Source organism: Scyliorhinus canicula, chromosome 9 (genome assembly GCF_902713615.1).
Source record: "Scyliorhinus canicula chromosome 9, sScyCan1.1, whole genome shotgun sequence".
NCBI lineage: Eukaryota > Metazoa > Chordata > Chondrichthyes > Carcharhiniformes > Scyliorhinidae > Scyliorhinus > Scyliorhinus canicula.
The window spans coordinates 171,276,516-171,303,859 of NC_052154.1; the positions used below are offsets into that span (position 1 = coordinate 171,276,516).

A 27,344-nucleotide genomic window follows, 5' to 3' on the forward strand; every position below is an offset into this window, starting at 1 on the left:
GTAACTTACTGCAAAAAAATACTGGATACAGAAGACAACTTTATACAAGTGTCATCCATTCTACTAAAGGGGCTCTAAGCTGGTTTACAGTACATTTTCCATACCTATTATCTTGAACAGAATGGATCCTTCAGCACACCTAATACACAGCACAGGATCTCCCATCAGTCTTGTAAAGTTCATCATGCAGAGTGTTTATGTTTTCTTTTTACGCCTCTGAATGCAAAGTTTTTGACAAATGGAAACTGGGGAAAAGAGGGAAGACTATGCCACAATAACCTCTCTTGGAGGCTGACAAAAAAAGTGTTAGTCCTATTCTGCAGAGAATTCAATGGTTGCTGAACTCTCTCCAATTGATGTCACCCCAATATTCATTGAACATTTGACACCAATTTCCTTCTCATAACTCCCATCTAAGAAAAAGGCCAGTGCCAGGATTATGACAGAAAGGCCTAGAAGACAAACGACAACAGACTGCTTCACAAACTTCCAGGAGAGAATAATGCTGATGTATTGTAGCAGCCAACGGTAGACTGGCTAAGCTGAACAGCTAATCGGCCTACCTCTTTGAAATCAATTTTTAGACTAGCAGAAAACCACAGCAGTTTGGTAATTTTTCCATTTAAAGCCTAATACTCGTATATTTTCCCAATGTAGCTTTTCTGTTATACAGTACCACCACATTACTACTTTAGACCTTAATGTATCATAACTCTGATCAAAAGCAAGCAACTTTCTTCTCAGGTAGCAGTCAACGCAACAGAGCAACAGTCTACTAGGTAATGTGCATGGCTAAGAATAGGAATCCATTGTATGGCCAAAACACGTCCATCACAATGTGACACTGAGAAAGAAATAATGGGGCCCTGGTACTCAGTAGCTAACAATAATGTGAATTTGGCTTACTTCAATACTTTAATGTTGCTCTGAGGTTCCGATGACTACCCAGCTACAGTGGTAAGTGGAGAGGAAGGGAAGGAGAGATTGGAATGGGGACAACAAACTATGGAGATGGCTTACAAGTTTCCACCAGTCCTGCGCGTCCTGACTTACAAGCAATGCTGGAAAGGAGCAGACCTGCTGGATCCAGCAGTTCTCGTCTCTCCTTAGGTTGCCAGGTTTCCCCAAAGTACAGGAAAATTCACGAATCAGCATAAAAGTTAAATTGGATGTAAAATCGTAGATATATAGCCTCGTTGAAATATTTAACTGACCCATCCACACCTCCTGGGAGCCGTTTGGTCATCTCCTCCTGTTCTTAGAAACGCAGAAAAGTTTACAGCACAGAAAAGGGCCATGAGGTCCATTGTGTCTGCCTCGTCTTTCAAGCCAAAGATGGCCACGTTCATTGTCTAGGGTGTTTGTAGGTTACACAATTACACAGGTGACTACTAATTAAGACCTGTTGCTGGATCGGGAATACCTCACCTTGAATTTTCATTCTGCCTCGGAGATGTGCTCGCTTTTGAAGGAATTTTCCACTTGATTGTGCTAGGTGCAGTGATTCTGGGCAGGCTTCTGGGGTTGATCTCTAAACCTCTCTGTCAAAGTTGCAAATTGGAGGGCGGCACGGTGGCGCAGTGGTTAGCATTGCTGCCTCACGGTGCCGAGGACCCCGGCCTCAGGTCACTGTCCGTGTGGAGTTTGCACATTCTCCCAGTGTCTGCGTGGATCCCAACCCCATAACCCAAAGATGCGCAGAGTAGGTGGATTGGCCATGCTAAATGGCCCTTATTTGAATATATATATTTTTTAAAAATTGCAAATTGGCAGGTTTCAGTCAGATTGGATACTAGTTTGAGATTTTTAACAGCCTATGACACAAACTCACCGTTTTTTAGGGGTGTTATAGATCTCCGGACTAATTGTCAGAGAACAATAAGGGGAGGTTTGAAATAGCCACCTATTTGTGATACTCAATACTCGAGTGTTAAATATCAATAAACACATCACAGAAATATGCTGGAAACATGGTAATATCGCCGTTAAAATGTTAATGGTTTCTCTCTCCAAAGATGCTCCCCGGCCTGCTGAGTTTTTCCAACATTTTCTGGGTGTTTTCCGGTGTCTTCCATCCTCAGTATTTTGCTTTTTTATTATGGTAATATTGAACTCAGCCAGCAGATGAAAGGAGGACAATTTAATATGGGTTTTACTCTCCCTTTAAAAAAAATTGTTCATCGGAAATGAGCATTACTGGCACGGTCAGCATTTGCTGCTCTCGCTGAATTGCCCTGGCGATGTCAGCGGTGAGTTGACTTCTTAACTGTCAACTACATGGGTCTATGTAGGTAGACCCATAGTACAGTGAGGAAGAGAGCTCAAGAATCATTGACCCAGCGACAGTGAAGGAACGGTGATCATAGTTCCAAGTCACGATGATGTGTGGTTTGACAGGATGTTTTAAGTTCTGATGTTCCCATGCACCTTTTACAAGTGGTAGAGTTTGGGAGATGCTGTCGTAGGAGGCTTGAGAAGTAGCTGCAAAGCATCATACTGATCATAAGAGAGCATAAGAAATAGGAGCAGCCTTTCGAGCACGCTCTTCCATTAAACAAGATCATAGCTAATCTTCCTTAACACCGCCTTCCTGCACTACCCCCATATCCCTTAATAAGAAAATAAAAGTTAAAAAATTGTACTGAGGTTACATGTTTCATATTTAACCACCTTTTAAAACTTGACCCCAGGTACACATGCTGCCTCTGTGAGCTGGTGGTGGAGGGTGTAAATGTTGACGGTGGTGGATGGGAGTCAATCAAGCGAGCTGCTTTATCATGGATGGTGTTGATCTTTGAGTATTGTTGGAGCTGCACTCATCCAAACAAGAGAGAGTATTCCATCACCCTCCTGATTTGTGCCTTTCAGTTGGTGGATTTTTCCATCAGTTTTCTCACATGACTCCAACGCGGACTCCATAAGGTCTCTCTGGTTACCAGTCTAAATGGTCCAGGCAAATGGTTTATGTTCTACTACTCTTTATAAAGGCACACACCAAGTTCAATACTCCCTTTATTTGAAGTTTACATTCATATACTCAGCAGTGGTCACTGGATAATCTTTAGCAGTGAAACTCTTGATTAATTAACCACTCCCTTATCAATCTTGCTCCTACCTCTTCGCCAAGATGAATTAGTTTAGCATAGGCAACAGATCTAACCAGAGGTCTGACTGATCATTAAAACTCAGCTACTTATTTGCCTTGCTGGAAACCGCAATGCCACTTTTCAGATGGAAACAGAACAACGAGTAACACTCATTGTCACTGGCTAACTCCTGAGTAAATTAATTTGCAATAGCTAAATCCTGCAATTGTTTTCTACAAATCACTCTTGGCATTTTTAGTTTTGACCTGATTGCAATGAAATGTTCTGGGTGAACTGACTTTAAACAAGGTAGTCTGCACAGGAATCATTCCGGCTGTGGCTAGTAGCTATGCTTTTTGCTATTCAAGATAACACATTAGCTACTTCGAGAGAGCTGATGTTTTCATTTCCTTTTTGAGTTACAGATGATGCAGGTACAACAGGAATATGAACAAGCCCACAGCAAAATGGAGACATTACATGGTGCTGTACACTTTGTCTACTCATTTCATTCCTGTTAAACTGCACTGAGGTTGAAGCAAAAAAAATAGGTTTGCTGGGAATTAGCTATGCAGAGTCAGCAAGGGTACAAACAACCTTTCCTTTATCCCTGCTGCTGTACCTTAATCCATGTAAAACAAATTCAAATCTACTATAAAAGTATCCATTTTGCATACAAATTCCATTTTAATTTTTTGTCTCAACTTGTAAATCATTCAATATACACAAACCATGCAAAATTTTAATATACTTCCATTTATAACATTTTTTTTTAAGTCTCTGCCAATTCAAAGGTTTTTTTTCAATTGCAAACAATGTTACCACAGGGTGCCAAAGCTTTAGGGAAAGCCCTATATAGTCTGGTGTCACGAAAGGTTTGACAAGCTGTGCCAAATGGCTTCTTCAGAACACAAGATTTTAATGAAGTGACTGAGCTCTTTGTGCTGCAACTGAACAGCACAGATGCAAAGATTTCTGCCAGGAGAAATAAGTGCTGGTTTTGCTGCATGGAATTTCACGCGCACTCATGCCTGCTACATAGACATGCACTTAATCTGTAATTCACAGCACATTCTTCCAACCATCGGCTTCAATACGTTCAAATGTATATTCAAGCAATTTGCCAAGTAACGTTTGAAGAAAGTGCCACTGCTTCAGGCACCGAGGCTGAAAACTTATACATGTCACTACACAGCTGCCAACATTCCTCCCCCGCTTCCTAAATTAAATTACATGGATGAAATGCAAGTAGAATTTTAAGAGGTTAAGCATGCCGCACGATTCAGTTATAGAGGACAGAAGTACTGCTAGACCATAAAAAAATTTTTTTTTTTTTTTAAATTGTGTGGTGCAAGTTATGGCAGCTGTGCAACATGCTGGTGGGGGGGGGGGGGGGGGGGGGGGGGGGGGGAAGAGAGAGAGAGAGAGAGAGAGATCACAGAGTATTCTACCCTTTGCACAGACCACCATTTTCTTGATGGCCCCCGAAACAGAAGACAAAGATTTGCCTGCATTTCACATAGGATTTCTCACCCACAATTTTTTTTCATTTCCGCCCTATAAGTATATTAAAGAGCACTTTGATTGCGTTTTTCTATTTAATGTTGAGGTTGTGCGGTACAAAGTTTCTTTTCACCTCAAAGGCCCTGTACAAGGCCAGAGGCAAAGGCAGAAGAATAAAACTAATTGCTCGGAGGGTCCAGAAGCTGTGACTAGGAAATGTTTATCCTAGCTACAACATTTGGACCAATATGGAATAACGTACACTCTTCACTACTAAAATTCAAAATTCACCTCAAATCTTAAAATAGCAAAAGGGCATTTATCACGCAAATCTGGAAAGATAGTTTTCATTAAACTAGAACAGCAAAATCCGAGGGTTAACTTTAAGCTCCAGTAACAACAAGCTTAATTTCAGTAATTGCTTCATGTTTGGAATTGTCCACATGTGAAACACGTTTAACAAGTATCAGCCCTGTCTTAGGTACATAGAACATAGAACAGTACAGCACAGAACAGGCCCTTCGGCCCTCGATGTTGTGCCGAGCAATGATCACCCTACTCAAACCCACGTATCCACCCTATACCCATAACCCAACAACCCCCATTAACCTTATTTTTAGGACACTAAGGGCAATTTAGCCTGGCCAATCCACCTAACCCGCACATCTTTGGACTGTGGGAGGAAACCGGAGCACCCGGAGGAAACCCACGCACACACGGGGAGGACTTGCAGACTCCGCACAGACAGTGACCCAGCCGGGAATCGAACCTGGGACCCTGGAGCTGTGAAGCATTTATGCTAACCACCATGCTACCGTGCTGCCCATAATAGGTAATAGGGTGAATAAGTGAAAGGTATACTGTGGATATATCCAAAATAGTATGGGAATATCAAACTAAGAGCATGTGTTAAATAGAAGAGTAGACTGATTGGGAGAAAGAGCTTCAAGTCAAAGTAGAGAAACCTATAAAACTGACAGCAAAGATCCGTTGAAGCGAGAAAAGGCAAATAAGGTGCTTAAAATTGACAGGAAGACATGAATAATTTTAAAAGTTAGGAACGAGAGGGTAATGCAAACAGAACTTTTCCACCTCTGCAATAAATTACCAGGGAAGGGCACCGAACAGACAGTATAAATTGATTCAAGTGACAATTCTGAAGAAAAACAGGCTGAATACTGTGATCATTCTATGCAATGCCACTGTGGCATCTTGTGTTTCTATTTTTTTTAATGTGACAAATATTGCTACATTAAGCATAACGCTTTGCAGCCACCTTCAGCAGAAGTGAGAAGTGGATGATCCATTTCGGCCTCCTCCTCAGGTCCCCAGGATCACAGATGCCAGTCTTCAGCCAATTTAATTCACACTGTGTAATAAGTCACAGCTAAAGACACAATGTTAACATCCTGGCAAAAGCAATGAAGGCTTGTGTTTCAGAACTAGCCGTGGAACTGGCCAAGTGGCTCCAGTATTAATACAACACTGGCATCTATCTAATGATGTGGAATATTGCCTAGGTGTGCCCTGTCCATAAAAAGCAAGACAAATCTCATCTGGCCAACCAGTCTACTCTCAATTATCAGCAAAGTGATCGAAAGTATTGACAGTGCAATCAAGTGGCACTTGCTCAGCAATGAATGCAATGAAAATTGCCAATGTCCCCAAGACCACAAGTTTCTCTCCCCTTTTGAGAGCGAGCTGACCAGTGGTGATTTAACCTGAAGGTCACCACACCACAGGCAAGGTCGAGAATAATAAATAATAATAATAGCTTATTGTCACGAGTAGGCTTCAATGAAGTTATTGTGAAAAGTCCCTAGTCACCACATTCCGGCACCTGTTTGGGGAGGCTGGTATGGGAATTGAACCGGCGCTGCTGGCATTGTTCTGCATTACAAGCCAGCTATTTAGCCCACTGTGCTAAACCAGCCTCGGATAATAATAATCACTTGTCACAAGTAGGCTTCAATGAAGTTACTGTGAAAAGCCCCTAGTCGCCACATTCCGGCGCCTGTTCGGGGAGACCGGTACATGAATTGAACCTGCGCTGCTGGCCTTGTTCTGCATTACAAGTCAGCTGTTTAGCCCACTGTGCTAAACCAGCCCCTGGTCGGGTCCTTATGGATAACTTCAGCCTGGGTGGGAATTGAACCTGCGCTGCTGGTGTCTCTCCACATCATGAGCCAGCTGCCCAACCAACTGAGCGAACTGACCCTGACTCAGCAATAACCTGCTCACCAATACTCAGTTTGCATTGTGCCAGAGTCACTCCGCTCCTGACCTTATTACAGCCTTAGTCAAAATATAGTCAAAAGAGCAGAACTCAGAGGTGAAGTGAGAATAATTGCCTTTGATATCCAGTCAGCATTACACAGAGTGCAGCATCAAGAAGCCCTAGAAAAACTGGAGTCAATGAGAATTATGGGGAAATTACTCTTCACTGGTTGGAGTCATACTAACACAAAGGAAGGTGGTTGGAGACCAATCATCGTGGTGAAAGGACATCACTGCATGACTTCCTCAGGGTAGTGTTCTCAGCCCAACCATCTTCAGCTGCTTCATCAATGATCTTCCCGCCATCATATGGCTAGAAGGGGACATTTACTGATGATTGCATGGCGTCCAGGACCATTTGCAACTCCTCACATGCTGAAAAGCTCCATGTCCATATGCAAGAAGACCTGGACAAAATTCAGGCTTGGGACGATAAGTGGCAAACAAAATTCACGCCACTCAATTGCCAAGCAATATCGATCTGTGACGAGAGAGAACTTCACCATCTCCCCTTGATGTTCGGTGGCATTAACATTGTCATATCGGCCACTATCAACATCCTGGGGTCACCCAAGAGCAGAAATCTAACTGGACCAGCAATATAAACATTGCAGTTACAAGAAACTGAACTGGACCAGCCAAATAAATATTGTAGTTACAAGAGCAGATCAGAGACTAGGAATTCTGTAGTGGGTAACTCAACTCCTTACTCCCCAAGGCCTGTCCACCATCTAAAAGGCGCAATGCAGGCTCAGACTCCACAGGCAGGAAGGGAATGGGTAACCACCAGACAGAGCAAGAGAGCTAGGCAGACAGTGCAGGAATCTCTTGTGGCCATTCCCCTGCAAAACAGATATACTACCGTTTTGGATACTTTTGAGTGGAATGATCTCTCGGGGAAAGCAGCAAAAGGCAAATTTGTTGCAACACGGTTTTTTCTGTTGCAGAGGGGAGGAGTCAAAAGTGTGGGAATGCGAGAGTTATAGGGGATTCAATTGTAAGGGGAATAGCTAGACTGCAAATGAGTCTCCAGGATGGTATGTTGACTCCCTTGTCCAAGGGTCAAGGGATATCTCGGAGCCGTTACATTGGAGTTCACCTGTTATGTTCTTTGAAAGTGACAACATTGCAATCAACGTTCTGCGAAAAACTGAAACATTCCAATCACTTCTCAGTTTCAAAATTTCAATTCTATACGTGGTATAATCCACAATAACAGGACACAAGGCCAAGTTGGGCCTTAACTAAATGTTTTAAGTAATATTGCATTTAACAGTTTCAATTACATTTAAACTGTGTCTTATGTTATTAATGTAACATCACTTCCTGCATTGGTACCATTCTCATCTGTGAAACTTATACAACACCACTGCAGCTCATTTTGAACACAGATATTAATCCAGGGTGTCTTTTTGTTCTGCTGGATGAAAAGTATTGAACAAACGCCGCTGTTTCACTTAAGGCTCCAAACATACTCCATTTCCCAGTATTAATTTGTGTTAACAGTGTCATATCACTAACTCAAGTTTTCTTTCAGAACTTACTTCAATTTTGTCCGTTTTGGCATCACCCCAATAAAGTTTGTTTTCAACATAGTCCAACGCCAAGCCATTCGGCCAACCCAAAGAGGCGTTTACCAAAATTAATCGGTCAGAGCCATCCAGGTTTGCACGTTCAATCTTTGGGTTTTCGCCCCAATCCGTCCAGTACATATAGCTGGAAAGATATTGATCAAATTAATTCTCGGCTGTGATTTTTATTTAAATATACTCAAAGCAGCAATGCTAATCACTGCTTTCTTTTCAATTATTCTGACTTTTTGTGAACAGATTATTTTCTCAGTAGTTGGCACTTATAAACACCCAACAATTTTACCGCCTTTATACTTTAAAACAACACAGCATGCAAAAAAACGTTGATCTTTTTAATATTTAAGTAGAGTTTACACCAAAAAACCCTTGCGCACATACCCAGTCACTGGATTAAGGACAATGGCTCGAGGTTCATCAAGACCTTCGGCTATCAATATCTTTCTCGATGTCCCATTAAGACGGGTCACTTCAATGCGGTCAGTTCCTGTATCAGTCCAATAAAGATTTCGTGCTATCCAATCGACAGCTATTCCATCTGGGTGGTTAACTTCTGTGGTCACCAATGTCTGGGCCCCTGAGCCATCCAGAAATGCACGACGAATAGCTCTAACCTCATCATCCGTCCAGTAAATATATCCATCCACTGGATCGTAGTCAATCGCTATTGCATGTCGAATATCATCAAGCTGGAGAATAACATCTGTGAAATCTGGCATGTCTAAGGAGATACGTCGTAAGTCTGTTCTTCTCGCAAGCAGCAAGACCTCTTCAGCACCTATTGTAGGACAGAATAAATATTATTTCCAGGCCTGCTTCGAAACATAACATATTCCACTCCACATTTTCACCATTTACACAGTCAAAACCAAATAACATTAACTATGTTATTTCTCCATTCCAACCAAAAGAGAACAATAACTTCAGACACATTAATCCCTAGGTTTAATGATAATGAAGATAAACAGAGGAAAGCGCCTTATAATGGTGCATTTATAACACTTCCCAAAAAAAAACAATTTTTCAACAAAAAAAAGACATCTTTATTTTGTTCTTTTTGTATTAATATTTTGTTTGAATATATATCTATGCTTAAAACTGAACATCTATTACCTAATTAAGTTGATTAAAAAGGACCTGCTAGACCTGTAGGAGTATAAAACGCTGAAATGACAAATTCATGGAACCACACGCCATCCGTTTTGTTGAAAAAGAATTTCATAGCCTTCTGGGCTCAACACTTGGTAGTTCAACAATTTCCAATCATCCCCTCTACCCACAGTGACAGCAGCTGCAAGTGATGATTCTACTATTCCTATTTACACTTCCTGCAAATGGATCTTGTGTTTCCCTACTTGTCCCATGACCACTCTTCGCCTCACGGTGCAGCACGGTAGCATTGTGGATAGCACAATCACTTCACAGCTCCAGGGTCCCAGGTTCGATTCCGGCTTGGGTCACTGTCTGCCCATCCTCCCCGTGTGTGCGTGGGTTTCCTCCGGGTGCTCCGGTTTCCTCCCACAGTCCAAAGATGAAATTGCCCTTAGTGTTGGGTGGGGTTACTGGGTTATGGGGATAGGGTGGAGGTGTTAACCTTGGGTAGGGTGCTCTTTCCAGGAGCCGGTGCAGACTCGATGGGCCGAATGGCCTCCTTCTGCACTGTAAATTCTATGATCACAGAATCATCACGTTGGTCATTTAATTACTGCTTCCCTCACAAATCTGCCCTTTGGTTCTTGGTCCTAGCCTGTACCTATCCCCTGTCTCAGTAGTTGGTTAAAACTGGTCACAGCTCGAACATTTTCAGGTTCCGATGAAAAGTCATCAATTCACTGATGAGTTTCTCTAATCACAGATCGTGCCTAACCTACTGAGTATTTCAGGGGCTGGTTTAGCACACTGGGCTAAATCGCTGGCTTTGAAAGCAGACCAAGGCAGGCCAGCAGCACGGTTCAATTCCCGTACCAGCCTCCCCGAACAGGCGCCGGAATGTGGTGACTAGGGGCTTTTCACAGTAACTTCATTGAAGCCTACTCGTGACAATAAGCGATTTTCATTTCATTTCATTTCCAGCATTTCTGTTTTTAAAAAAAAAATCAATTTTAGCCTATCCAGACAAGTCAGTCAGTCAATATTTACTCTTTGACATAAATATTTGCAGGCAAACAAAGAGAACCAAAATCCTTTTCATTAATTTAGTTTCGAAAAAGGCCACAGAATGTGAGATTTCCTTATTTTTTTTTATAAATGTTTTTTATTGAGTTTTCATATTTTATATATGACAAATTACAAGTTATTAGAGAGAGAGAAAAAAAAAGGAAAACACAAAAATTTTTTACATGAATATTTACCGGTAAGCATCTTCGTAACAATAATTGTGGCCGCCCCCTTCAGCCAGCATACATATTTTACATTCCCCAATATGGCCGAGGCACATGTTTATAGGCATTTATTTATAGTTTGGTTTTGGGCCTTGGCTTGCCATCAAACCCCCATACCGAGCCCGTAGCCCCCCCCCCCCCCCCCCCCCCCCCCCCCCCCCTCCCCCCGGCTACCTTCCCCCGATTCCCGCCCATTTTCCCCTGGTTCTTGGCCACCCGACTATTCTTCCTCATGTACGTTGGCCACAAACAGGTCCCAGAACAGTTGCATGAATGGCTCCCACGTTCTGTGGAAGCCGTCGTCCGACCCTCGGATGGCGAATTTGATTTTCTCCATTTGGAGAGATTCCGAGAGGTCGGACAGCCAGTCTGCAGCTCTGGGTGGTGCTGCTGACCGCCAGCCAAACAGGATTCTACGGCAGGCAATCAGGGAGGCAAAGGCAAGGGCGTCCGCCCTCCTCCCCAGGAATAGATCTGGCTGGTCTGAAACCCCGAAGACCGCCACTATCGGGCATGGCTCCACCCTCACCCCCACCACTTTGGACATAGCCTCGAAGAAGGCTGTCCAGTACTCCACAAGTCTGGGGCAAGACCAGAACATGTGGGCGTGGTTGGCCGGGCCTCTCTGGCACCGCTCACATTTGTCCTCCACCTCCGGGAAGAACCTACTCATACGGTTTCTCGTTAAGTGGGCTCTATGTACCACTTTTAGTTGCGTCAGGCTGAGCCTTGCGCACGTGGAGGTGGAGTTGACCCTATGCAGTTCTTCGCTCCAGAGTCCCCACCCTATCTCCATCCCCAGGTCGTCCTCCCATTTCCTTCTTGTTGCGTCCAGTACGGTGTCGTCCCTGTCTACCAGTCGGTCATACATGTCACTACAGTTCCCTTTCTCTAGGATACTTGCGTCCAGTAGGTCTTCCAATAGTGTCTGTCGTGGCGGTTGTGGGTACGTCCTGGTCTCCTTTCGTAGGAAGTTTTTGAGCTGCAGGTACCGTAGCTCGTTCCCCCCAGCTAGCTGAAATTTCTCTGTCAGTTCGTCCAGTGTTGCGATCCTGTCGTCCGTGTATAGGTCCCTGACTGTCAGTGTCCCCCCGTCCTGCCTCCACCTTTTGAAGGTGGCGTCGGTCAGTGCTGGTGTGAACCTATGGTTGTTGCAGATGGGAGCCTTGTCCGACATTTTGTACAGGCCAAATTGCTGCCGCAGTTGGTTCCAGGATTGGAGGGTGGCTGTCACCACTGGGCTGGTGGAGTGTTTTTTGGGTGGGGATGGGAGTGCTGCCGTGGCGAGGGCCCGGAGGGAGGTTCCCATGCAGGAGGCCTCCTCCGCATGCACCCACTCGGCTTCTGGCTCCTGGATCCATCCCCTTACTCGCTCGGCTGTTGCCGCCCAGTGGTAGAATTGTAGATTCGGGAGGGCTAGCCCCCCCCTGGATTTTGTTTTTTGTATGACCTTCTTTGGGATCCTAGCATTTTTACCCCCCCATACGAACGCCATGATATGTTTGTCCAGCGCTTTGAAAAAGGCCTTGGGGATGTAGATCGGAATGGATCTAAACAGGAAAAGGAACCTGGGCAGTACGTTCATTTTGATCGTCTGGACTCTCCCCGCGAGGGAGAGCGGGAGTGTGTTCCATCTTTGCAGGTCCTTTTTAACTTCCTCCGTCAGGCTGGTGAGGTTCCATTTGTGGACCCCTTTCCATTCATGGGCTATTTGGATCCCCAGGTAGCGGAATTTATTTCGGGCTTGTTTGAACGGCAGCCCCTTTAGTGCTGCCCCCCCCCCCTTGCGGGTGTACTGGGAAGATCTCACTTTTGCTCATGTTGAGTTTGTAGCCCGAGAAGGCTCCAAACTCTTTCAGGAGCGCTATGATTCCGTCCATGCTGCTTTGTGGGTCCGAGATATAGAGGAGCAGATCATCCGCATAGAGTGAGACTCTGTGCTCTCTACCTCCCCTTCAGATCCCCCTCCAATTTTTTGCTGCCCTGAGCGCGATTGCTAGCGGTTCGATTGCTAGTGCGAACAGCAGCGGGGACAGTGGGCATACTTGTCTGGTGCCCCTGTGCAGCTGGAAGTATTGGGAGTTGGTATTGTTGGTCCGTACACTCGCCATGGGAGCGTTGTATAGGAGCTTTACCCAAGCGGTGAACCCTGTTCCAAGCCCGAACCGCTCCAGTACCTCTATGAGGTATTTCCATTCGACTCTGTCGAAGGCCTTTTCTGCGTCCAGGGAGACGATCACCTCTTGTGTTCTCTCCCCGGAGGGGGTCATTATCACGTTCAGCAGGCGCCTGATGTTCGCGGTAAGCTGTCTACCTTTGACGAAGCCCGTCTGGTCCTCTGTGACCACCTCAGGTACACAGTCTTCTAGCCTTTTGGCTAGGATTTTGGCCAGTATTTTGGCGTCTGCGTTCAGCAGGGATATGGGTCTGTATGACCCACATTCCGTTGGGTCTTTGTCTTTCTTAGGTATCAGCGAGATTGAGGCCTGTGCTAACGTGGGTGGCAGTGTGCCCCTAGCTAGCGAGTCTGTGGAGATTTCCTTATTAAGATATTTAAGATTATTATGCCGAAGTTTATTCAACAGATTGTAATTCCATTACCTCGAGATTAGTTATTTGCTTTTTTTGTTCTGAACCTCCTTTCACAAATGCAGTTCAACTAACACAGAGGGTGGGCTTTTCCACCTATCCGCCTTGTGTTTTTTAGCGGCGGAGGCGACCCACCAGCGGGATCTCCCAGTCATAGCACCCTTCGTCGCCGGGAAACCCGTGCGCCGGAGTGGGACCGGAATTTCCCGTTTTCGTGAACAGCCGGTAAATCCCGCCCAGAATTTTATTTGAGTACAACACTCCACAATAACACCTAATCAAAAGTTACCAAGAGTAAATCACCTACATTTTAAAACTCTACGCCAGAACATTTATCAGCATGAACATGTTCTCACCTCCATACTCACACCCAGTGCTCTTTCATCATGACAATTATTCATCTCATTGGAAAAAGATAAAGTGATTTTTTCTTTAACCTAATAATTATCCAGTTGAATGTTCTACTGGCTAGCTGGAGGCATTAGGATGATTGTGAAGATTTGCAAAACACAAAAACATTCACACAGCATGATTGTAATGCAGCATACTTGCTATGCTATGAAACAGTGATAATTCACCAATGTTTATTATCATTATTGTATTTCAAGGCAGCCGTTTCTTAATGCCTGCACAAGCGAGTATGCTTTCTCGGTAAGAATTAACAAAAGTGCATTTATTTAGCATCTTTCGAGATCTTGGGCCAGCCCAAAATGTTTTATCAGCCAATGAAACATTGCAAAGTAGAAAAGTACAACAGCCATTCAGTGTTCAAAAGCGCCACAGCAACGAGAGACATTACCAGATAATTTGTTTTGTGAAAGTGCTCGTGAAAGACATGTTTATCAAGCTATCTAGGGTTTTACCATTTGAACTACCTTGTTGGCTGAAAATGTATGTGGTTAGTGACATGGAAGGACTATTCGCTTGGATAACAGCCAGAAAAAGTATCAATCACTTCAGGACAGTGTGAAGAAATTGAACATTCCCAGCAAGGGCAGTGATACACAGTGAAATAGATGGTCACAAAGATAAAGCTGCAACCCAAACATGGAGTACCAATTTGATCAAACCAGGAAAAAGCAGCTCATGTCTACATTCGGAACCCAGAAATCATGTCACAGCTTTGTACATTCTATATTTGTATATACTTCCATATATGGAATTTGACGTGAAAACATTTATTATGTTTAAGGTGCAGCTAAGGATAAAGAGATGAGTTTTACATAATCTCACGTGAAGCTATTCCTGCCGGTTTGACTGAAAAATAACTAGCTGTGCGTAATCAGAAATTTGCAGGCACAGCTCAAATGTTTCGTTTTAATCATGATGTGGAGATGCCGGCGTTGGACTGGGGTGAGCACAGTAAGAAGTCTTACAACACCAGGTTAAAGTCCAACAGGTTTGTTTCAAACACGAGCTTTCGGAGCACGGCTCCTTCTTCACCTGAAGAAGGAGCCGTGCTCCGAAAGCTCGTGTTTGAAACAAACCTGTTGGACTTTAACCTGGTGTTGTAAGACTTCTTACTGTCGTTTTAATCAGACAAGCCAAGGTAAAAGGCTACCAGCCTTAATCTATGGATGCAGGAGGCATTTATAAGGCAGCTTCCAATCGAAGACTAGTAACTGAAAGCTTGCTTTCCAGCCAGTCAAAATTGTATTTTTATTGCTGGGCACCTGACTGACTTGAAATCTAATTGCTCTGCTTAGCAGAGGCATCAGTGCCGGCACGGATAAAAAATTATGTAGTACTCTTTCCTGACAGAAGTTTAAATGGAGGGGATGAATAAAGCTCTGCTCTGTACTCTAAATATTTAAATTGAGGTGTCACAGGTTTAAAAGGTACCGAACTATTTGATGAGACATTGCTAAGAATTCAAATTCCTTTTATTTCATAATACATAAAGCGCAGCTTTTTAAAAAAAAAAGAGAATATTCTAATATTCTCACTGTTAACGGAAGTGAGGTGGTGGGGGAGAAGGCCAAGAGGGGTGGCTGGGGGAATAAGGGGAAGGGGAAAAGCAGGAGCTGGCGGGAGGAGGGGGGGGGGGGGGGGGGGGGGTGGATCCATGGTGCTTTCAGAACCCAGGGGGAAGGGAGTATTCCTTCTTTTCACACGTCTATAAAAGGTGTATTCAAGGCTTGTTTACTTTGTAGTGAGTCAGGAGATTTAGGTTGGGGTGGAGGGGGCAGACTATGCGGGGATAGTTATCTTGAACCATGCACCCCACTGGCTGGATATTCGGTTCAGTACGGGACGAGAGCAGAGGCCGGGGTGGAGGTTTGACTCAGGGTTGTTGGCGGATGGAGGTTTTTGTGATAAGCTGCGGTTGGCGATTAGGGATTATGTGGAGTTCAATCAGAATGGGGAGGTGTCGGCAGGCATTTTTTGGAAAGCACTGAAGGCAGTGGTCCGGGGAGAAATTATCTAATTTACGCAAGGAAAGGAGGGCGGTACACAACCGTCTAGTGAGCGAGATAGTGGAGGTGGACAGGGGATATTCGAGGGTGCCCACCATGGAGGAATTGGCGAGGAGGAAAAAGTTGGAGGGGCAATTTGACAGGCTGACAATGGGGAGGGCGGTAGGGAAACTGCGTAGGGCAAGAGGGGCGCAATACGAGTATAGGGAGAAGGCAAGCCGCATGCTGGCGCACCAGCTGCGGAGGAAGGGGTTGGGGAGGACCACGCTACAGAGGCAGAGGCAGCAGGGGGGGGTTGGCATTGCCAAACTTGCTTCATTATTATTGGCCGACGAATGTGGACAAGTTGCGGCGGTGTTGGGAAGGAGAAGGGATAGAGTGGGTTAGGATGGAGGAGGAATTTTGTAAGGGGTCTAGTTTGAGGGCTATTGTGACAGTAGCATTGCCAATGGCTCCAAGTAAGTATTCAGGGAGCCCAGTGGTGCAGCCCACGGTGAAGATATGGAATCAGCTGAGGATGCATATTAGGGTGGACGGGATGTCGGTGCTAACGCCGCTGTGCGAGAATCATGGGTTTGAGTCCGGGGGGGGGGGGAGGTAGATAGTGTATACAGGAGGTGGAGGGAAGTGGGGCTGGTCAAGGTGAGGGATTTGTATTTGGAGGAAGTGTTTGCCAGTCTGGAGGAGCTAAGGGAGAGGGTAGAGCTGCCGAGGGGTAGTGAGTTCAGGTATCTACAGGTTAGGGACTTTGCCCAAAAAGGTCTGGAAGGGGTTCCCTAGATTTCCGGGATACACCCTACTGGAGCGACTGCTGCTTATGGATGTGGAAGGGGAGGGAAGAATTGGGGATATATTATAAGTGGCTGGGGGAGCAGGGAGACGAGCAAGTGGTGAAAATCAAGGAAAAATGGGAAGTGGAGTTGGGAATGGAGATCAATTGGAGAGTATGGAGTGAGGCACTGTGAAGGGTAAACGGGACCTCCTCTTGTGCAAGGATGAGCCTGATACAGTTTAAGGTGGTGCACAGGGTGCATATGACTCGGGCGAGAATGAGTGGGTTCTTTCAGGGGTAACAGATGAGTGCGAGAGGTGTGGGCGGAGGCCAGCGAATCATGCGCACATGTTTTGGGGTTGTGAAAATTTGGGAAGATTCTGGCCGGGAGTGTTCGCGGTCTTAGCCAGGATAGTGGAGAAGGGAGTGGACCCGACCCTTTGGTGGCGATATTTGGGGTCTCAGTAAAGCCGGAGCTCATGGAGAGGAGGATGGCCGATGTCTTGGCTTTTGCCTCTCTGATTGCACGGCGCCAAATTATGCTGGAGTGGCAGTTGGCATCGCCACTGGGGGGTAGCAGCATGGTTGGGTGACTCGTATGACTTCCTGCGGTTAGAGAAGATAAAGTACGAGTTAAGGGGCTCAGCAGGGGAGTTTGAGAAAAGGTGGGGGATGTTTGTTCAAAAAAGCAAACCAAAACTCAAAACTGTTTCTTGGGTTTTCCCCTCAACACTAGATTCTTGGTGGTTATTCAGACATATTTTCAATTCCATTTAAAACAAAATGGGCAGCATTTTACCACATTTTTTAAAAAAAATGGCGGTTCCGGTGAGAAAACCGGGAGAATCTTGCCAATGCCGATGGCGGAAAATCTTACCGAATATTCAGGCTCTTAACAATCCCCCCCCCATGTGATTCATGCCACGCTCGTGGTGGTTTGCCTCCGATACACTCGTCCTGGAAAAACCTAATCTCTGTGATCAGAGGCATCACAGCTGTCACCTGCACCCTCCACCAGTGCAGATACTCACATCTCGTTAACTAGTTGGCAGGCTTCTGGGTCACTCACTGGTGGGTGAGCACCTCATAGCTCAAGAGCCACAGCAGGGAGAAGAAGGAACTTCTCAGCATCCAGCACTTGGAGGGGTGCCGGAGCCCAGGACTCTGCTGAGACGCTGCCCAATGGCATTCCCCCTGGGTCTGGTTGTCCCAGAGCTGCTAGAGCGACAAAGGCAGAGTTGCGAGCATCAGAAGGGATGGCGGCATCCCTCCTCAGACTGCAAGGCAGACTGGAGGAGTCCCATTGCCTTCTGTCCGAGGAGATGGTGCTGCCACTCCAACACAAGGTCAACGCTGCGAGGATGGTGTCTGCCGAGGAGCCCTTGGTGCAGGACGTCCACTGCACGACGGGAGATGTCTGCTCCATGGTTCAGTTGAAGGCTTGAGCTCCATGGTGCAGGCACTAGCTGGAATCCACAAATGTCAGTGCCAGAGGACAGCGGGGCTTCTGGATCTCACTCCAGTTGGCCCGCTATCCCACAGAGCACCCAGGGGCCCGCGGACACCTGAAGAGAAGAGAATAGGCAGGAGCACAGTCCGGAGCCTTACACAGAGGGCATCCTGGGATGTCCAGCCCATCTGACACATCCCCTCCTTCCCAGCAACACACCTCCAGCCCCTCACTCCTTGGAAGGCAGCACTGCAACTCCTGTACTGTCTGAAAGCAGGCCTGTCAAGATCATCTCAGGCAACAGGGCGTGCAAATCAACAGGCCATCTCAACCTCAGCTGTGGATCCTGGGGATAGTGCATATGGTTTAGCTCAGTGGGTTAGGCAGCTGGTTTGTAATGCAGAACAAGGCCAGCAGCGGGGGTTCAATTCCTGTACCAGCTTACCCGAACAGGCTCCGGAATGTGGCGACTAGGGGCTTTTCACAGCAACTTCGTACTTGTGACAATGAAAGATTATGCAGTGCAAGGGTGAGGAAGAGTAAGAAACTATAAACACCTAATGGGAACAGGTGAAGCTAGGCACTAGGAGAGATAAGTCACCATAGTAATCTCATATTTGTATTAAAAGTCACTTTGTTCACCCACACAAAACCTTCACACTGTCATTTCATGATGCTGTGCTCTGCAAACCCCCCCGTGCTTACTCGGTGCTTCATCCCCATGGAGTGTGACAATGGCAGCACAATGCCTCACCCATCTCCCACACTGACTGCACAGGACAGATATGCCGCTCTGGCATAGACACCCCCCCCCCCCCCCCCCAATCGATAGAAGGTTTAAATTTCTCCCCCCTCCGCCTCCAACATCAACAACACTCAGGCCACTCATGTCTTTTTTTAAATAAATTTAGAGTACCCAATTATTTTTTTCCAATTAAGGGGCAATTTAGCATCGCCAATTCACCTACTCTGCACATTTTTGGGTTGTGGGGGCGAGACCCACGCAAACACGGGGAGAATGTGCAAACTCCACACGGACAGTGACCCAGAGCCGGGATCGAACCTGGGACCTCAGCGCCGTGAGGCAGCTGTGTTAATCACTAGGCCACCATGCTGCCCAAGGCCACTCATGTCTGACAGTATTCTCTTGTGATAAGTACGCCAAGGGCTAAAACTGAGTTGAGAGTCTGTCAACCTCGTATATAGTTGGAGAAAAGCACCAGGACCCCTGACCTTGGAAGAGGCAGTAGCAGCTGAGAGTTATCTTCCAGCATCTCTGGGCCCCATGTTTATTGGTAGATCGCATTCAGCTCTCTGTCAGGCAAGAGTCAGACATACCGCTGAGGATGAGAGGAGCATCCCTGTGTTATTAACTACAAGTCATCGTCATTCTCCTGCAACATCCAGCTAATCGCTTTAGCGTCCTGCCTATGAATGTAGCCCCATCACGATAACCTCCCACAGGCATCTTGGTGGGAGAAGGTGTCAGACCCCATGGTGGTGAGTGGGTGTCAGACCCCATGGTGGTGAGTGGGTGTCAGACCCCATGGTGGTGAGTGGGTGTCAGACCCCATGGTGGTGAGTGGGTGTCAGACCCCATGGTGGGAGTGGGTGTCAGACCCCATGGTGGGAGTGGGTGTCAGACCCCATGGTGGGAGTGGGTGTCAGACCCCATGGTGGGAGTGGGTGTCAGACCCCATGGTGGGAGAGGGTGTCAGACCCCATGGTGGGAGAGGGTGTCAGACCCCATGGTGGGAGAGGGTGTCAGACCCCATGGTGGGAGAGGGTGTCAGACCCCATGGTGGGAGAGGGTGTCAGACCCCATGGTGGGAGAGGGTGTCAGACCCCATGGTGGGAGTGGATGTCAGACCCCATGGTGGGAGTGGGTGTCAGACCCCATGGTGGGAGTGGGTGTCAGACCCCATGGTGGGAGTGGGTGTCGGACCCCATGGTGGGAGTGGGTGTCAGACCCCATGGTGGGAGTGGATGTCAGACCCCATGGTGGGAGTGGGTGTCAGACCCCATGGTGGGAGTGGGTGTCAGACCCCATGGTGGGAGTGGGTGTCAGACCCCATGGTGGGAGTGGGTGTCAGACCCCATGGTGGGAGTGGGTGTCAGACCCCATGGTGGGAGAGGGTGTCAGACCCCATGGTGGGAGAGGGTGTCAGACCCCATGGTGGTGAGTGGGTGTCAGACCCCATGGTGGTGAGTGGGTGTCAGACCCCATGGTGGGAGAGGTTGTCACAACCTAGTCTGGATATCTCCAATGAGGCCATCCTTAGTAATGGGTCACATGTAGGCCCCGGCCATTGCCAAAGATCCTTCCTCCACAGATGTGGCTCACAGTGCAAGGCCTTATACTGTAGTGAAGTTTATTGCATATTGTCGCGGGGGATGGCGATGAAAAGGAAGACAGTAAACAAGCGGTTTGTATTATGCTTCGTTGGTGCTCTGTGGATGCACTTTGGAATAAAACGTATTTTTAAAGAAGAGAATCGCACTCACTGATTCTCGCCAAATTTTCCGCGTCCGTAACTGCTCTCACGGGCCACTACGCAGACTCAAAATTCCCCCCAATATCTCTATTTGATAAGCGACAGTAATAATATATTGATGCATTTTTATGAAAGCCCTTGAATATTATTTTAACAAAGGTCTGATCTGCTCATATTAAAAGGCCCAATGCCTTTCATTGGATATTTTTATGAGAACATGTACTTCACGAATGATGCACAGCATGAACTCAAGCCACAATCTTCTACTGATGTCCATTTGCTCCAGGTAAGAGGCCGACTTGACAAATTGCTCCCAAGCCCCTGACAAAAGCTCTCCTTTAGGTGGTCGGGTACAGAAACACACACAAGAACAGTCTGTGAAATTTGGTTCCCAAATTCCTCCTTCCTTTTTGGCAAGGGCTTAGCCTGTGTTCAGCATCATCCAGTGACAGTGCAGCTTAACTGGGAGTTTAACATTCAGTGAAATCATTGGTATAATGTCAGTGAGTTGGAGTTTCAATGTGCTATGCCATCAAAGTGTCCCTTATTTAAAGAGGAAAAAATTAGTGATGCAAGCATTGATTTTATAATGAGGCAATTATTCCTATTATGCAGTCAATCTTTCAAAATAAACTTTAGCTAGGAAATTACCATGGGGAGCATGAATTCTTGTCCAGGTGTCTTTATTTATACTCTGCTCAGCTGTTACTCAGATGGAGGTTTATATTCAACGTATCAGCTGGAATATGACAGTAAATAGCGAAAAGGGGAACTACTGGCAGCACGGTAGCGCAGTGGTGAGCACTACTGCCTCACGACACCGAGGTCCCAGGTTCGATCCCGGCTCTGGGTCACTATCTGCGTGGAGTTTGCACATTCGCCCGTGTTTGCATGGGTTCCACCCCTACAACCCTGGATTGGCCATGCTAAATTGCCCCTTAAATTGGAAAAAATGAATTGGGTACACTAAATTTATTGAAAAAAAAGAAATGGGGAACTGGTGGGATGGGGTGCAGAGGAGTGGCGGATGCAAGGACGGAGGATAAAGAAACAAAAATGAAATTCCTTTTATTCAATCTTAGAATTACTGTAATGAGGGATACTGATGTATAACCTAGGCTGCTTTGCTGCCTTCCTGAAGAAATGGAACATTCTGAGCTAAAGATTTGGAAGAGGGCAAATTTATGGCTATTAATTTTAAAAAACGTACACAAATTTAAAGTAAAATCTCTGTCCTGGAGCAGAAGTTCAAACTTCGAAAATGAAGAGTTTGAGCAAGCCCATGTACCACCAACACAAATAATTAATTCTTGCACGATACTTCTGAGTTCAGTCACAGCCCACATGCTTTACACTTCAGAAAGTTAATCAAATATTTACAAGAAAAGGAAAACTCAAAGCCAATCTCTGAGCCCTCCTGAACGAACTGACAAGCTTTTGTTTTTAATTATTTCATTCTCCAATAGACTCTAAGCAGCAAGGTGAATGCATTTCTGTGTCGTGGCATGGTTCCAAACTCTAAAAGTTCAGATTTCAGTCCTGCATCAATTTCAAACTGAATTCAATTGCAAGGTTATACCACCTACACAGGTCAACGACAACTTGCATTTATTATAATGTCTGTAGAAAAATGGCCAAGGGGCTTCAAACAGAGACGTAAATCTTTAAATGAGTTAGAACATGGAACAATTTGAAATTGACAAAGGAAAAGCAGTCACTGGCGCAGCAGAAACGTATTATTCCAAATGCTGTGAAAGATAATATTCAAGGAAATAAGAAACCCTTCCTATGTTTTTCGTGTATGGAAAGATCTGCCTGGACTGGATGCTGTTGCTATATTTATCTGGATATAAATATGGCAGTCAATATGGTCGCCTTCCTTAATCCTAGTTATGTTTGATCTAGAGTCGCCAGATACCGCCACAAGGTTCAAACCCGAATACTGATCAAAGAACCAATGCACCAGTTAGTTAGTTCAAAGTCAATACTATTTATTTACACACACAGTAATATCTACTCATGCACAAAATACCACAAACTAAACTATCTCGAACGCTAACGCCTATACTTAACTTCGGGTGCCCACTCAGTCAAAGGAACAATGGCCGTTGTTCGGATCGGAGGTTGTTGGGTTCGAGGAGGTAACAGGAGAACAGCTACGGTCGTCTGTCTGATAGCGAGCGTTGACTTTGGACTTACTTGCTTCTGGTGCAGCTGGTGGACGGGTCTCTCCGCTTTGAGAGCCGAGTCTAAGAGAGCGATTCTCTCTCGGGGCCTTCTTATACCCGAAGAGGCTTTGCGCGCTTTTGGGCGGGCCTTGAACTTGGCCCCAATTAATTGGGCCGTATCTCGATCACTCGTATTGATCTTGACCAATAAAGAGGTGGGTGCCCTGATGGCTGGGCGTGTCCTAAGTGGCCGTTGTGCTTGCTTTATTTACGCTTTCGGTTTGGGGAACTGGTGCCGGGGTGTCTGGAGCTAGATCGGTTGCTTGAGTGTCTTTCGTTTGTTCCCGGAGATGGGCCATCAATATGTTAATTGACCTACAGTTTCAGTCTTGTCTGGGAGCTGCCTTCTCCAATATGCATGCAGGCTCTGTGTCTGCTTGCTTTCTTAATATTGTCCCTATTTCCCTACAGTCATTGCGATCATCCATTTTGTATTCTGGAAGTGGCCATCCCAGATGGCTACACTCGACGCAGAACAATAATTTTCACTGTACCTCGAAGTCTACAATTCCTAATAATTTGAGTGGCACTGCTAATTGTTTTGCTACTTTATGTGACTGCTTTTATGAGTGAATTTTACATGATAGACTGGAGACCACAATGTAAATCAATGCAAGCTGCCAACTTCACTTTAATTAGTTTGGAAATGCAGCTTGTAAACATAATTTAAATGGTTATTGATTGAGGCTGCATTATTAATAGTCATTTATCAGTGCTGAAATGCCAGTTGAATTACATTTGCAAAGTTTCAGTCAGGAGTGACAAGAAAAATGGTAGAACATCCCACAAGTTGACAAAGATTCTTTTTCATCCTCCTCTGCACCACTTCACATTTGACAGGTGACTGGGCCGTTTATAATATAGTAACAAATGTGCCAATTTATCAACCTAATGCAAACAAATGTAATGCTCAGTCTCAGTTCCCCCAAGCCCTGCCAGAGCTCTTTGCTATTCCTGCCCTGTTTGTCTATCTGCTAATCAGATTAGTACAATGTGTCATTGTTTCATCCAGATTCTCAAGTCAATGCCGCTGGGAGCCCTTGTCCTTTCCACTCACTAACTGTGCAATAAAACAGGCCTTGAAAAACGTGGCTCCAGAGCTATTCTTCCTGTCTTTTAAATGCAGGAAGGAACGTCAACATTGTAATACTTACTGCCTGAATGGAATTAATTTACAGCATTCATATAGTGCAATGCTTGGACCCGATGTGATGCATGTTGAGAAAGGGCTGTTTATTTTACAATCTGGCCTTAGTTTTAACTTACAACTAATGTGCCAGGAAGCTGTTACGGTTACAGAGTGAATGCACGATGTTGGCACATTTCATTAGGCAGGCTAAGTGTTTCAAGACTGGATGCATCAATGAGTTTGAGTCTCAACAACCGCCATTCATTATAATGAATGCTTGTTTTTAAACAATGTTGATCTTTTGTTGGGATATTCAAGACGCAAATAGAAAAAACATGCAACATTTTGAACTTAAAGCACCACAAAGGCGTAAGAACTATTGTTGTGACCACAACATTTTTAAACACATAAAGGAAGGGGAGCACAACATTTCTCAAAAGTATATTTTTCCCTTTGTTTTTTTGCAACTCTAATACACTGCCTGGAACACTGGAAGTTGAACTATTTTCACCAAAGCTGGTTTACAACTAATTGTATAAATATAGGATTGGCTTAGGGTGATTCTTCGACATTCTTTGTGGGAAGGTGCTTGATCTCACTTTATATGTTCCCATGGCTACATAATAGGTGGATTTCCAGCACGTTAATTGTCGTGCCCACATGAAAATAACTCATTGGAAACAAATTAAACCTATTATGTGACAATTCGCCATATAGTTGAATCTATTCGGTTACGGAGTCATACAGCTAGATGTTCATTACCAAGGCGAGCAGATAAAGTTTGGAAATTCCCAGACTTGGCAGGCCCGCCTTGGTAGAACGTGTGCAGTCAGGCCGAATTTCACTCCTGGGGAGTGGGTGAAGAATGGAGTCAGGCCCTGGAAAAAGACCAGAGGTGACCATAGACAGGGCAAAGTGCCACGGCAGGCTATTTAAAAGACCTGACTCAATTCTCCAAGACGTGTGGTAGAATTATCCCATAATCCTGTCGACGGGCTCAATGGCAGAGAATTTAGCTGGTGTTCAATAATCGATTTTACACAAGCTTGAATTTCCTGCGGGACCTTCTGCAGGTGCCCGCCTTGCAGGGTCACGGAACGAGCTGGAGGCTGATGTGAAACTCATTTGCATTCCACCAACAGGATATAGATGGAAGGCCCAACCAGGATTTTTCACCCAAGCCCGATTCTTATCTGCACCTTTGTCAACAAACTCACCCACATCATCTTATTTGAGACTGGTTTTGGCCATTAACAAAAGAGGTCACACACCAAAAGGGCGATTATAACATCATAAAGCTGTGAATCATCTCTTCTACTGTATCAACAAATCCATTCACAGCCTGCAAACCCAGACTCTCATTAAAATGATGATAGAATTATCGTATCTCTGCAGTGCAGAAGGAGGCTGTTCGGCTCATTAAGTCTCCACCGACCCTTCGAAGGAGCATCCTACCAAGGCCCAATCCCCTGCCTTATCCCCGTAACCTCACCTAACCTTCGGACACTTTAGCATGGCCAATTTACCTAACCTGCACATCTTTGTACTGTGGGAGGAAACCGGTGCACCCGGCGGAAACTCACGCAGACATGGGGAGAATATGTAAACTCCACACAGTCACCCGAAGTAGGAATTGAACCCGAGTCTCTGGCACTGTGAGGCAGTAGTGCTAACCACTGAGTTTGTTGACACCAGTGCAGAGAAGCTTTTTTTCCCCCCCGTGATCTCTTTTGTCACAAGATAAAAAAGTGTCTACTCATTACCTCTTCCACTCTTACTCCTTCCACTCCACTAGCAACTAATCATTCCGCCATTATGGTCTTATGGTCATATTAGCTGGAAATCTATATACAGTCCCTTCTATCTTCCACCCTCCCTCCTCTTCTCTTTGTCAGTTGCTCAGTTCAACATCTCCCCCACCATTCTTGACTTTCACTTCATCAAAGTACTCAGAGGGGCACATATAGTTAGGCGAATATGTGCAAGATTATTCACCCTACTTATAACTCCAAAACAGAAGCATGATATTTCTCTGTCCTCAAACTTGAAAATTCTTGTTAAGGTTACAACATTGTTTCTATTTCTAAACTCTGATACACAAAACAAAAATAAAATTGCCATTCCAGAAAACCTTGCCATAAACTTTATTATTAATAATGCTAACTTTTAAGATGAGATTTAATATTTAAAAATTCTAATTAAATCTCATACTGAAACACAGGAACGGGTGGCTTTAAAAAATGACCATGGCAAGCACCACATGCATGCCAGCCTGCCAATACGATTCACGTATTCCACATGTAAACTGGAGTGCATTTTCAGTCAAAATGTATTGCCCTACACTTGAATGGTATCCCCCTTGAACAGGTTTGTAGAAAATATCAAAACATGAAAATCTAAATTCTATAACCAAAATAAAGTTAGCATACACCTGAAAATAAAACAATATAAACACAATAAATCTTTGATGAATTATTAAACTAAATTTGTTAATGCATTAATATTTTCAGGTTAAATTTTTATATTGCAAATATGTCAAACAAGAGTGAAAAAATAAATTATATAACTGCAGGGAAAGTACCGAGGGGGTATTGGATGCTGAAAAAACATGAAGACTAAAATGAAGGCATGACAAATCTAACTGCAAGCAATCTCTATTTGAGATTGGAGAAATTATTTTATGAAAGTTGTGCTTTGTTTTTAGCACCTTCACAAAAACAAAATTGGTTGAAATTGCTAGTTTTATTAAAATGATGTGCTCAATAGCTACTAATGAAAAACGTCACATTTCCCTTTTTAGAAATTAGGTCCTATGTTGAACATTTTAGTGAGGAAGGTTTCAGGAGTTTGAAAGCAATAAAACCAAAAACAAGTCTTAGAGGAAGGCCAATTCCATACAATCATAATTCAACCCAGTGAAAATATGCACACTACTTTTCACCTGAATTACAAAAAAATAAGTTGGCCTTAACAATAGGATTTCTTACCTTTTTTACAAATCTTTCCATCTTTTTCTAGCTGGACACCAGTTGGGCAAGCACATCTGAAGAATGGTTCTTTTGGGGAAAGCAGGCATAAGTGAGAACATCCTCCATTACTTTCATCACACGGGATGTGAACTGCATAGGATGGGGGGGAAAAGGCAAAAAAGTGAATATCCTTTCCAGTGATGGAATCATAGAATTTACAGTGTAGAAGGAGGCCATTCGGCCCATCGAGTCTGCACCGGCTCTTCGAAAGAGCGCCCTACTCAAGGTCAACACCTCCACCCTATCCCCATAACCCCAACCAACACTAAGGGCAATTTTGGACACTAAGGGCAATTTTCATGGCCAATCCACCCAACCTGCACATCTTTGGACTATGGGAGGAAACCGGAGCACCCGGAGGAAACCCACGCACACATGGGGAGGATGTGCAGACTCCGC

At 45.0% G+C, this 27,344-nt stretch overlaps 1 protein-coding gene across 1 annotated transcript in view; it reads right to left on the reverse strand.

The window, feature by feature from the left end:
- lrp5 (low density lipoprotein receptor-related protein 5) overlaps positions 1–27,344 on the reverse strand; it is a 210,757-nt gene that overhangs the window by 83,214 nt on the left and 100,199 nt on the right. Inside the window, exons 5-7 of the mRNA XM_038808188.1 lie at positions 26,904–27,035; positions 8,837–9,233; positions 8,411–8,582 (exon numbers count right to left, since the gene is read on the reverse strand). Coding sequence (XP_038664116.1) covers positions 8,411–8,582; positions 8,837–9,233; positions 26,904–27,035 — 701 coding nt within the window. The remainder of the gene's footprint in view (positions 1–8,410; positions 8,583–8,836; positions 9,234–26,903; positions 27,036–27,344) is intronic.